Source organism: Neomonachus schauinslandi, chromosome 7 (assembly GCF_002201575.2).
Source record: "Neomonachus schauinslandi chromosome 7, ASM220157v2, whole genome shotgun sequence".
Lineage (NCBI taxonomy): Eukaryota > Metazoa > Chordata > Mammalia > Carnivora > Phocidae > Neomonachus > Neomonachus schauinslandi.
The window spans coordinates 70827772-70841397 of record NC_058409.1 but is presented as its reverse complement, the minus strand read 5'-3'; the positions used below and the strand labels follow the sequence as shown (position 1 = coordinate 70841397).

Genomic DNA, 13626 nt, shown 5'->3' with positions numbered 1-13626 from the left:
TAACAAGATATGGCCACTCTGATTCTTTCAGTAAGTTAAAAAGAAAAACAAGCCCACTGTTTTATTAGTATGTTATATCAGTGGGACTTATATCTAAGTTTAACTGTGAAAGTAAAGAAATGACTGAATATTCCAGACTCGTCCAGATGGAGCTACTAACGGCAGGAGAAAGAATTCCCAGGGGGCCTTTTCAGAGAGAGATTTGGGCTTTCCATAAATCATTGACTATGGAGCTGACAACGAAATCTGAACAGATTTTCCACAAACTCCGAGTTCTATTTCTCTGCGGCTCCGTGTGACTTGCACCAGCTGTGTTATTGCTGACAGATGCATCAGCACAGAGAACCTCTCACTTCTCTGCCTGTTCTGTTCTTGTGAGTAGAGCACTACATTTACTTAGGAGATTCTGATAACCATCTTGGCAACCTGTAATACTCAAGACGCAAAAATTGGAGAGCTGAAAGCCTTTTCTAGAACAATGACAAGCAGAACTGAAGACAGTTTTCATTTTTGTGAGATCTATGATGACTAGCTCCGTTCTTGGTGCCTAGAGTCCTGCAAAAAATACACATATAAAGTGACATTTTAGGGAACATTTTGAGGCCTCACAAAAATAACCTGTAAGTGAATGTGGAACAATGAAATTGAAAAGATGTTTTCTGTAGTTTCTCTGTTGCTTGTATCTAACCACCCCGGCAAATGGATTTTGGCAGCTAGAGAAGCCTCCGTTGCTGAGTTTTACGTGATACTGGGTGCTCTAGGGCCCTAAGGGAGGCAACTCCGGCTTCATGGGTACAGTCTGGGAAGAGGCTGACCAAAGCCAGCAGGGCTGTGCCAGGGCGAGGTCTGCATGGAAGAGCCTGGAAAGGACCGGACTCTAAAGAGGAACGTAGCTGAGAAGAGATTGGAGAAGGAGACTGGTTGTGGATAATTTCTAGTGACAAGTTATAGCATATGAGGGAAACACCTCACATTAGTAAAATTTTCAATGACATTACAGAATAAATGCTACCCCTGCGGTGACTGGCTTTCTTGTGGGAGGCATTCGGGTGTTCCGGAGTGTCTGCGGGAATGGAGATGTGATAGGTAGCTCTTACAGGCAAAGCGTGTGCAAACTGCAGCAGCAAATGGTTTTGATGACATTTGGAGTTCTTATCGCATTTTGTAGCATTTTTGTGACACTTTTCCATATTGCCTGGCTATTTTGGGGGGGGTGTATGTGTTGTTTATGGGAGTCTCTAGGGTAAAGAACACTGTATTTGGAATCCGAAGACTGGGGTTCAAGCGCTGTCTCTGCCACTTACTATCTTTAACCTTTCTTGGGTTGTCCTTCTGTCCTTGTGTCCTGTGGAGATCAGGACTCCCGCCTGACCCAATTGCTTGAAGGATATCAATTTACTTAATGTACTTGGAGTGCTTTGTAATGCCATTAGGTGTCTTTTACATATGTTCTTACGATGATTATTAGTAATTATTAGGTGGAATTATGGGCTGAATTGTGTCCCCACCAAAAGATATGTTGAAGTCCTAACTCCTGGTACCTCAAAATATAACCATTTGGAAATAAGGTCATTGCAGATGTAATTAGTTGGGATTATAGGGTAGGGTGGGCCCATAATCCAGTGTGACTGACGCCCCTATAAGAGGATGGCCATGTAAAGATGGAGACACAAGGAGACTACCAGGCAAATATGGTGGTAGAGATTGAAGTGATGCATCTAGAAGCCAAGAAACACCAGAGATTACCAGCTGTCACCAGAAGCGAAGAGAGAGGAATGAAACAGATTCTCCCTCAGAGCCCTCAGACGAAACCAACCCTGCCGACACCTTGATTTCAGACTTCTGACCTCCCATTGTGAGGCAATAAATATCTGTTGTTTTAAGCTACCCAGTTTATGAGACTGCGTTATGGCAGCCCTAGGAAAGATGGTCTATTACTTAAGGGAAGTTCCTAACCCAGGACAAATGTAAGGAACATATTATTACACAATCTTATTTCCATATAATGCCTATAGTGGACATGTCACTTCCATAAAAATTATTTCATTTCATCCCCACCACTACATAGGTAAAATTTTTCTCAATTCAGATGGAATCTGAGGCTTGGAGATTGGCAGTAACTCGGCTGGGAAACGTTTTAAGCTGCTTCTTTTGACTCTTTTTTCCTGCATCACAGCAACTTTGCTTAGACCAATCAGTAGCTCTTCCTGTTACATTGTGTTTTCTCAGGATACATTATGTAACTACCAGTCACCTTTCCTCTGCTTGGCTTGTATCTCTCCGAGGAGTTCTAAGGGTCCTCTCTGAGGCCCAGAGGCTGGAGGGGCTCCCTCTCTGCTCTAAAGAACTGAGTCCAGCCTCAACCTGACCCCAGCACAGTTCTCTCGCTTGAGCAGAAGCTCCGACGTGTGGCAAGAATCCAGAGGGCCTCCTGGGGGGTGAGGGAGGTACTGAGTTTCATCTGGGCAGCCCCTACCCTAACCGATATGGGGGGGTGCTGTGAGTCATGCCCAATTCCTGTAGCTGTGTCTACCCACAGCCAGAGTCTCACCCATCATAGCAAGGGGCTAGAGATGGAATCTAGAAGATGCTAGAGAGGAATAAGAGACTGCACTGAGGCTGATGATGGTGCCTCCCAGGCACGGCTAAGATGCTGGGGGTCCAGGCTGGCCACACCTCACAGAGGGGCCCGCATGGAGGAAGATCAGAAGTCTATGGTCGTATCACATCTTTCATGCTCCAGGGATGGGCTGCAGGTGAAATGTCCCCTGGTGTTGCATGTGTGTGTATGTGTGCGTGTGCACACACGTGTATTGAGCGGATCGCTGGCAAGGCATGTGGAAATCTAGACATAGATTTCGGGGTTAGAATCTTGGTCCTGTCATAGTATTGTGTGTGGACAAATATTTGACTCCTTTGAACCCCAGGGTCTTTGTCGTTAAAATAGTGACACTTTCCCTCTGTGAGGGTTATTGAGAGGATGAGGTGAGGAGATTACCATGGCCTAAGAGCTGGAAGCTTTAGCAATGAATATGGTCAGTGGGGCCAGGGAGCTGTGCCGGGTGCAAGAGGGTTTGCCAGGTCATAGAATCCTTGCTAACAAACCCAGAGTGCCCGCTCCTTCACAAGCTGTGCAGACTGTTTTGAACTTTCTCTCCTGGGAGCCGGTTGCCCTCATGGATGGATAGGATGTTGCAAAATAAAACCCCAAAGATCTCCAAGGTAACATGACCTAGCCCATAGAAAGCTCAACCAACAGTGTTTGGTCTTCCTTTCTCCTGTCCTGTACTGTAAAATATCTGTCTTCATCATATAGCAAAAAAAGCAATGCATCACGGGGATATAATAAAATGTCTGCCATGGTACTGAGGGAAAACCATGAAAAAAAAATACTTCCCAGACCCCAAATGCCATATTCTACTCACCAAGAGAGATCATCAATCATGTCTTATTTTGCCCATTTCACTTACTGATAGTTTTATGGATCCAAATTTTAAATACCCTTCTTTGGTTGTCAGCCAGACCCCTCATCTTCCCGGAGGGTACTCCTGAGAACTCCTGAGATACACACTGGCTGTAGCCCAGCCTGGACAACTCCTCAGTATCAAACAACTTCATTTCCCTGGCCCGGGGGCATGATACTTCAAGTTTATACTTTTCTCTTTTTCATTCCAGCCATCTTTGCCCCCATGCCTTGGAAATTTTGCTCTTCGCACACACGTCTACATGGCCAGCTCCCTCATCTCCCGATTGTTGCTCACATCTGACTTCTCAGCAAAGCCTGCCTTGACAGGTTATCCAACAACGCGTGTCTCTTCCTCCTGCTCAAATGGAAGCTCCACGAGGCCAGGGGGCTTAGTCTGTCTTGTCCCCTGATGACTCTCTAAGTGCCTAGCACATAGTAAATGCTCAATAAGTGTTTGTAAAGTGAATAAAAGGTAAATAACCAGTTTTAGAAGACCAAAGAATTTTAGGGATGGAAGAGACCTTAGAAATTATTCGATTCAGAGGTCAGAATTTTTTTTTTTTTCAGTAGGGTCAATTGAAGAAAAATAAAAAAGAGATTTATCGGCAGAATTTGTTTTCTATTCAAAATTAAATCCCATGGGGGAATAATCTATGTTCTTAAATCTTAGCCACTTACGTTATGACATAAAAGAATGTTGAGAAATTGTGAACAGAGTTGAGAAGTAGCAAACAGAGGCAGCTTTCTAATCTGCATCCTGGAAATGAAATCTGGATCTCATTGTGAACACAGACAGCCCTTGAGACTTCGGCTGCTCATCATCACTTAAAACTCCACCCCATTTTACAGAAGAGGCAGAGACTGCCCACAAAGAAAAGACATTTTCTTTTTCTCAAGGTCCCATAGCTAATTAGAGGCGGATTTAAGAGTGGACCTGAGGTGCCTGGCCTCCATGTAGTGCTCCTTCTGCCAGCAGAAAAAAAAAAAAGAAGAAAAAGAAAAAAGACTTTGGTGCTTTCCTGTTCAATCAAGCTTAATAAGCACGGGCTACCCTGTCATTGTGAATCAACGAACACATGTGGCAATCAGAATTATTTACTGCCTTTAATATAATGTCACCATAATTGTCCTATAAATGATTGCAAGCATTCCGCCTCCCCCTGCCCCATGGATTATTAATATGACTAACATTTAACAAGTACTAATAATGTGTGGGCGTAGCTCCAACTGCCTGAGGCTGAGCAGAGCCCTGTAAGCACTCGGTCCTGCCAATCTTTTAATGTGCAAACCTTCACAGCGTGAATCTTTGCTGGATTTTTACTTTTTTTTTTTTTGGTTGTGGTTAGTGTTTGGGTTTTTGTATTTCCTATAAATATTCCCATATAGATTTATAAGGCAGAACCTCTGCGAATACGTAATATATATTCAGGCAGTTTAATGAGTTGATAATGACTTTTGCTTGTGTAAGTACCTTGTTTGCATATCAATAAATTTGTTGCTGCTCACTGAGTACTATGGCTTGAAGGATGAAGCAATTTTTAAAAATTTGTTGTTTTTCTGTTTATTTTATTGGATTCGACCTTTCAGTATGAATTATCTGCACTGATGATTGAAATGCCCGAGTGCCATTTTGCTTTTCCAGTTAATCAGCTACCTAGGAGTCTGCTGCACGAAGAGGACTCTTAAAGATTCAGTTGTTCCCCCATGACTCTACATTAAGTCTATCAACTATGGTTCCACAGGAATCGATAGTCAATGCACCGTGATAGGCTAGTACTGTAGGGGTAAGGTTATACCATCCCTGCCTTTTGAAAGCTTGCAGCCTGCTCTGGGAGATCACAGGGGAAAGATCAAAAACAAAACAAAACAAAACAAACAAAACTATCTCAGGTGGTACACAGAAGTTCTAGATATATGGCTTAGACCACAAGAGAGGGGTTTTGGGGAAGATCAAGGTAGAAATGAATTCTGGGACTAGATAATCTTCATTATGCTTTTGCTTTGAATTAGAGAATATTTCTCCCCCCTTGTCTTAATTTTAGTTTCTCTGGAATCCAAGAAATGGCAAAAATTTCCTTGGATTTCTTTTCAAGATTGTCACCGTCTTCCAGGAATTTGTTCTGTCATCTCAGGTCAGCAGCCTGGGCTAAAGAAATCCACTTGGGTTCATATTGGAATTTGACAGATCAGAAGAATGATTTCTATTTTCCATTTACCATGTGTAGATTCAGGTAGGAACAAGTCTCCCTTTCTTCCTCGGATGGCAAGGTTAGCTAATATATCCATGTAAAATAATTATTTCTGTGCCTACCACATTCATTGTCCTTCACTCAGAAAAAAGTCACCAATCCGAATTGTATTTTTGAACATTAAAATACTATATTTTTAAATTTTATTATGTTATGTTAATCACCATACATTACATCATTAGTTTTTAATGTAGTGTTCCATGATTCATTGTTTGCGTATGACACCCAGTGCTCCATTCAGTACGTGAACTCTTTAATACCCATCACCAGGCTAACCCATCCCCCCCCACCCCTCCCCTCTAGAACCCTCAGTTGTATTTTTTTTTTAAAGATTTTATTTATTTATTTGAGAGAGAGAATGAGATAGAGAGAGCATGAGAGTGGGGAGGGTCAGGGGGAGAAGCAGACTCCCTGCTGAGCAGGGAGCCCGATGTGGGACTCGATCCCAGGACTCCAGGATCATGACCTGAGCCGAAGGCAGTCGCTTAACCAACTGAGCCACCCAGGCGCCCCCTCAGTTGTATTTTTAAACATTAAAAAAATCCTTTTCCTTTGTTTGGTTTCATTTTCCCTAAATTATGGCCTTATTGTCATGTAAGCAAATACAAGTTAAGAGGAACTGAAATACTGTGGTTGAAGTATTTGTGGTGTGTTAATTCAATTGGCTAAGGATCAGGGAAACTCTTAATTGTGAACAGATTGTAATAAAAATCTGTGAGTTTAAAATTTTTATCATCTTCATTGTTAAAGATAATATAAAAAAATAAAAATCCAGTATTTAGATTTTTCTCTTCTCATTGACTCATTTCATTTATTTGATAAATTTCTTCTGTGGTCATAATATATATTTTAGGATCAGAATTATTTTATCTTATTTTTTAAAAATCTTATTTATTTGAGAGAGAGAGAAGGCATGAGCGGGGTGAGGGCAGAGGGAGAAGCAGTCTCTCCACTGAGCAGGGAGCCCGATGCAGGGCTCAATCCTGGAATTCCAGGATCAGGACCTGAGCCAAAGGCAGATGCTTAACCAACTAAGCCACCCGGATGCCCCAGGATCAGAATCATTTGAAAGTTACAGTGGGTCCGAGGGAGCTTCTAATCTAACTAACCTCTTTGTTTGGCAAATGAAAGAACCAAAGCCAAGAGACATTATGGGACTGATTGAGGTCATATAGAGATGAAATCCCAAATGCCCTAAAAACATTAATTGTTGCCTCAGACCAAATCCTCCCTCGACATACAAAATAGAAAACAACTCAATTGAATATGCATTGCCTCTGTGATGCCACCTTTACCAACTGGAATTCAAGGGTCTTTTGGACATTGTATATGTATCAATAATGTATCATATTTCCATGCCCCCAGAGTTGTCCTTCTTCTGCAGACCTTCCCTGGATGAGGTCCAGGTGTGGCACTGTAAGCAGCAGAAACAAAATTTTCTGATGATTCATTTAATATACTTAAAAATTTCTGTTGTTTTTTAAAGATTTTATTTATTTGAGAGAGAGAATGAGAGAGAGAGAGAGCATGAGAGGGGGGAGGGTCAGAGGGAGAAGCAGACTCCCTGCTGAGCAGGGAGCCCGATGTGGGACTCGATCCCAGGACTCCAGGATCATGACCTGAGCTGAAGGCAGTTGCTTAACCAACTGAGCCACCCAGGCGCCCAAAAATTTCTGAGTTTTTATAACAAAATGTTAATAGATTTATTTGGTGTATTTTGAAAGTCATAGTTAACTCTATGCGATCTTTTCATATGTCATTCATTGCCTATGTTCTATGATTCATAATCTATAGGAGCCTATGGAAGGTACTTAAAGAGGAGGCTATAAAATGGGCTTGTTTGGTCAAAGAGAAGAGAATAGCATAGAGAGGGTCATCTTCTGAAGTTGTTTATGCAGTCTCTTCTGAAAGCAGAGAATCTGTTTATATGAACTCAAAGATCTTAGTCAGGCACTTTAATCTCTAGCTGAATCATTAAATACAGTAAATAGTTAAAACCGGTTGCAATTTACAGACTTACGTGTCAACATACTGAACTAGATCTGTAGAATTCTTGGTTGACATTGTGGTAGGAGATAATCTTACCTAAAACAAAGGTCATAGGTTTAAAATGTATCATCAGCTACTTTATAGGTAAGTCTTACCAATCTTATTTTTATATAAATATTTTAATTTTAAACAAAATATATACTATAGACCATCAGCCCAGTTAAACTCTCACATGCTCCATCTGTATTTCTAGAGACTAAAACCAAAATCAAGTTAGAGAGCTTCATTTCATAGATTGCTATCACAGCCAGGAGAAACTTTTTGGACAATTCAAAGCCATGGATTATTCTTAGAAAAATTTTAAGTGAAATATCCAATGATTATTGGATGAGTTACTAAAGAAGTTCTCACAGAGTGAATTTACTCCAACATGCTAATTTCTGAGGGGAAACAACTAGTTTTCAAAAATGAAGTCCAAAACTAGAAATCTAGTCTATCCAGGTAATTTTGTTTTCTACGAAACCTGGATGTCAGATTATTACAGTCAATGAGAAATGAAAGCAGAGCACAGTTTTGTACATAATTTACTAGTGTTTAACATAGCTGGCCATATGAACTTAACTAATTCAATAACATGACACTACTAGAAAGTTCCCCTTGTACCAAAGTTCATGATTTTACAGCATTTCTCAGAGGAAAGAGACTGCCAAATGCACTCACTGTTTGACATATGCTAAAACTGTTTTAAACTTTAATGTTCTTTATTTTTAAGATCAAAAACAGGACACAGATTTATGCTCATTTTAATAGCCCATCACTGAACTGGATTCAATCGGGAGAGTATGAGTGGTATTTTGCCTCAGTTTAAAACTTAAACAAAATAGTTTCCTGGGATATTTTTCTTAGCTTATGTTATTGTATACAATCATAGTGAGCAGAGTGGGTAAGACCCACAAACAGAAATCATTCCTTTTGCAAAACTACCATGTCTTACTTCTTAATTAACACCTAAGAGACTTAATTGGAAAGCTCTCTCCTCCAGTAAAATTAAAAAAAAAAAAAAGTGAGTCTATTATCAAGGAAGCTAATAAAGACCCCCTGACAATAGTTAGGCTCTCCTGACCCTGCCCACTTGGCGGTGGACAACCAGCATGGCTCAAGCCTGCTCAAAATGGAGCCCATGACCACCATGATCATGCTTCAGGCCCTCTCTCCCCGTTGCTGAGTGGGGTCTGAGGCGCTGAAGCCAGGTCTTCCCGTAGAGGATGGGTACACTGATCCACTGGGCACCCAGGGGTCCATGTTATGGAAACCATCCTAACTACCTACAGAACATGACTGGCCTTCTGCCCTTCTGTGTTTTGATTCCAGGTTTGAGCTGGAACAGAGCTGGACCCTGGGCTCCTGGCCTACTCAGTGCTGCTCTTCTCACCTCTCCATGGTGACCCTGGCCTGGTCGGCCTGTGGTATTCCCTCAGCAACTGGCTGCTCCCTGGCCTTCCATGTTTGGCACCTAGGAGCCCTTTCATTCCCTTTTGGGGAATGAAAGACTTTGTGAATATTGTGTCCAAGGACACTAAATTACTAGGTGATTGTCTCCTTCCCCCTTCTCAAGTGAAACAGTTGGATCTATATCTTTCACTTTTATGTTATTTTTAAGTCTTATGTTGAAGACCATAAATAGCATCCTCTTAAAAACACAGCTACAACTCACACACTTTTAAAGTAACACATGTTAGACCTGATAATGGAGGAAAATTTGGAAAAATATAGAAAAGTAAAAGATACAGAAAAAAGAAATTCTCATTGTAATTGTACTACCTACAGAGAGCAAAAGCCGTTAACTTCGCGGCCTGTTTGTTTCCTCTTGTATGCAAATTTTGATGTATCTAACATAAGTTTATATGTAAATTTTTCTATCTTTGCTAATTGCATATAGGAGGCAGCTCTGCTGCATCTCTGTTCCTACAAGCTAGACTGTGATTATATAACAATTCTCACAGACAAGTCGGTGGCTACTCATGGACTTCTTGCGTGTGTCAATTTGCACCTGTTTTATAACAATACTTTAAAATGCTGTGTTCCTTTACCGCTTAACTGAAGCCTATAAAATACTTTCACATATATAATGCCCTATAGGGTGGGAATCATTGTCTTTATTGAAATCCTACCTTATTGCAGAAAGAATTTAAGATGATTATTTTTATAGGCAAGGAATCTGAGGATTAGAGAAGTAGCAGACTTCCTCAAGATCATATAGATGATGATGATAATAAGCATATTCTAACGATTGACCGAGTCTCTCTTACTTACTAAACTCTTTATCTTAGTGGTTCATTCAAACCTCACATCTTTGGATGATAGGCCTAATTAGCCCATTTCACAGAAGAGGAAACAGAGAGGTTGCTGGAAGTCACACGGCCTGTGGGTGCTACAGCCAACAGAAACCAAAATCCAGTGCTTGATACTGTGCTAGCTTTCCAGGGCTCTTTCCATCACCAGAGGCTGCATCCCCTGGTGAGGTCTAAAAATACTGCTTATTTGAATGTTCTTTTTCATTGATGACAAGTACCAATAAAAAAAAAACCTATTTAGCTATTCTCTTTTTCATGTTAGAGATAAAGTCTCTATCTTGCAATTATCATAGTTTCTTTTGAATCTTTATAAAAAATTTTGTTCATATTTAGCCCTGCATATTAAAAGTCAGTACAATGAATGTATTCACATATTGAGACACTTTCTCTTTTCAGCTTGTGTGGTCACCAGTCACTTTGTCAAAGCAGAACAAACAAGAAATGTAGGTAGAGTGAGAAGAAAAACAACTCTTCTAGGACTCCTTAGAACTCTCTGAACAACGCTAAGCTTTAAAGAAGCTGAGCAAAATATTCTATTTTTAATATGAATGGCTAAAAGTACTTGCATTCTTTTCTTGGTCATTGACTGAGCCAGGAAGGGGGCCATCAGTTTCCTTCGGCTGTTCCTCTGCAGACGGGGAGGCACTTTTGTTTACATCTGTAACTAGGCAACCAGAATGCTGAATCAGATCGGGAACTAAGGCAAGTGAATTTTTGCCCTGGTGGTTAATTTTTTTTTTTTTTTAATTAAGGACAGTTTCTGTACATACGGTGAAGGTTAAGGGAGGCTTCTAATTTATTTTACACTCTCCTCTTCTGTCCTCCCCTACATCAATTCTTCGCCAGGTCCCCATCACACCCATAGGCACCTAGAAGAATTTATCATCCCAGGTACTTCCATTAGACATTTAGGAAACTTTGTTGAGATGCATCCACATAGATCGAACTGTTATAAAAGAATAGGAAATGATTTCTCACTCTATCGTACCCAAGCCATCCAAGGATCTCCTTTGGGGTTTATTACCTTGTTTATATGTAGTAAGAAATATAAGTAAGGTCGTCAAGAATGAGAACTTAGAGACCTTGAATAATCTATGAGATAAATACCTGAGCTCATGATGCTTGATTTCCTGGCTCTATTTTTTGTTGATTTGATGTTTTTGAAAGGGAGCAGAGATTTTTTTTGTCTTTCAGAAAGCCAAAGCTCTAAGGAAACTTGCTTGCAATCTGACTAAAGTCTTTGTGTTTCTGGGGCATCTTCCCAGGGTGGCTCAGTACCATTGTGACCGCAGGAAAGACCTGTGATGTCAATGGGGTTGGCCCTCACACTTTATAGGTCAAGTCCCTGGGATTTCAGAGCTTCAAGGGTTTTTCTTAGTGCTCATTGTCGTAAAATCACTAGGTCCTTCACCTCTTGGTCCCATTGGGTGGGGGTGGGCGGCGGTTAGGTTGGCATTTCACACCCTTCCCCTGATTTCACCTTCACATTTGATAGGAGACCAGTTTCCATCAAATTAGACAAAGAGAATGAACTGCTACGGAACTCCCCAGTCTTCGTCCAAGTGTGCTCGTTCAGGAAGCTAACTCTTGTGGGCCACTAGAGGGAGTCTCACAAAGCATGCAGTAATAACGACGGGTGTACTGGGTCCCGGCTTTAACTGAATTAAAATATTGAAACTTGGCTTTGTAGAGAAAATTTTGTTCGGTTACTTGGCCAAAAAGATGTTGATTGTTTCAGCTCTGAAATATTTTCCTGAGTTCTAAAATTGGAATCTGCAGATTTTGGTAATACTACCTGGCCCTCATATACAGAAATTATATTATTGGTTGAGTTATTTTTCAAAGTAAGGTACCAGGTTTGCTTTGCTCTGGGGACACGTAATGTTCAGGATGCCAAATGACAAACTTAGATCCCACAGATAAATACTGCCCATGATTTTTGGCTTCAGCAGTATGTCTTCTAATGTTTAGCTGAGCTCTTAAAACTTAGAAATACAGGGATGCCTGGGTGGCTCAGTCGTTGGGCGTCTGCCTTTGGCTCGGGTCGTGGTCCCGGTGTCCTGGGATCGAGCCCCGCATCAGGCTCCCTGCTTTGTGGGGGGCCTGCTTCTCCCTCTCCCACTCTCCCTGCTTGTGTTCCTGCTCTCGCTATCTCTCTCTCTGTCAAATAAAAAACAAACAAACAAACAAACAAACCCACAAAACTTAGAAATACAGTATTTCATGGTTTGGAAGCTGTCCAAAAGGCCCATTACACCATCCTGATCATCATTTTATCAGTGAACGTAACATATTTGTACCATTGGATTCCCACCTGCTGAATGCATATGTAAAATCCTTCCTGGAAGTCAGCAATCTTCCCAGACCTCTTCTAATCCAGGTCTACCAAGAATAGAGCCTAAAGTACAAAGGCCAATAATGTTCAATTTTGATCTTGAAACCTTAAAAACAACATTATATTCTGATATTACTTTAAATATAGGCATGAGGTGGTGGTCAGTAAAGGGTTTGGTGAGTGTTGAGGTTCAGTTGAGACAACTGTGTTGAGCACTCCACAACCCCAGGGCGCACCTTTCACACAATAGCACTGTAGATTTTCATATTTGTTACAAGTTTCAGGTGTATGTCAAGAAAGTATCTTATTCTAACAAGCTAAGTATGTCGGGACAGTTTTCTGATATGTGGAAGTAAAGGGTCTTGAGGAAGGGGCACCTATTTTTTTTTTTTTTTTTGAGATTTTAAGATTATTTATTTATTTGAGAGAGAGAGCGAGAGTGCACACAAGCGAGAGGGGGGTTTGGGGGGGAGTAGAGGGAGAGGGACAAGCAAACTCCGAGCTCAGCTCAGCACAGAGCCCAACTTGGGGCTCAATCCCATGACCCCGAGATCATGACCTAAGCCGAAATTCAGAGTTGGCCGCTTAACTGACTGAGCCAACCAGGCGAGGGGGCACCCATTTCTAACTCACCACAAAAAGTGTACATGCACCAGGGCAGCCCCGATCCTGGGTGTCTTTGGAGTGCATGTCCTCAGCTAACTAGCTTCAACCAGCCCTAGGCCACAGCAACCAGTAGTCATTGGCAGAGTGTGTCCTGTTCAACTTCCTTTTCCTGTATGTCACCTCCAACCTGTTATCTGGAGTGCCATTAGGCCATCCTTCCTGGAAAGACCTCATTTGGACCGGAGGACCTTTCCTTGTGCTCTTCCAGTTTTACCTGCTTTAGTCTTCTAGTAATCTCTGATGTGTTTAACACTTAACATTTTAGAAGATGTTCCTCAGGTTCCATCTCATGATTCTTCCAAGGAAGGCAGTGCAGACATGAATATCCCAGTTTTACAGGTAAAAATACAAGAAGGCTCAGAGAGATGAAGTGACATACATAAGTGAATGGTGAAACCCTGACTGACTAGTCCCCAGCTCAGCTAACCCTTAGCCTTGTGTACCAGCCCTCCTAGGATAACCATACTGGATTCTGCTAAGGTGTGGTGTTCGACTGCCATTCTGAAGGAGCGCTCAACTCTAAGGGAGTCCTTAATGCTCCCTGGCAATTATACTACATTTCCTTTC

The 13626-nt window shown here is 41.4% G+C and overlaps 1 protein-coding gene across 1 annotated transcript in view; it reads right to left on the bottom strand.

Moving 5' to 3' along the window:
- The window catches only part of FAM81B (family with sequence similarity 81 member B), a 51758-nt gene extending 38553 nt beyond the window's left edge, over nt 1–13205 (bottom strand). Inside the window, exons 1-4 of the mRNA XM_021697524.1 lie at nt 13187–13205; nt 11166–11264; nt 10625–10722; nt 7736–7800 (exon numbers count right to left, since the gene is read on the bottom strand). Coding sequence (XP_021553199.1) covers nt 7736–7800; nt 10625–10722; nt 11166–11264; nt 13187–13205 — 281 coding nt within the window. The remainder of the gene's footprint in view (nt 1–7735; nt 7801–10624; nt 10723–11165; nt 11265–13186) is intronic.
- Nucleotides 13206–13626: the final 421 nt, after the last annotated feature.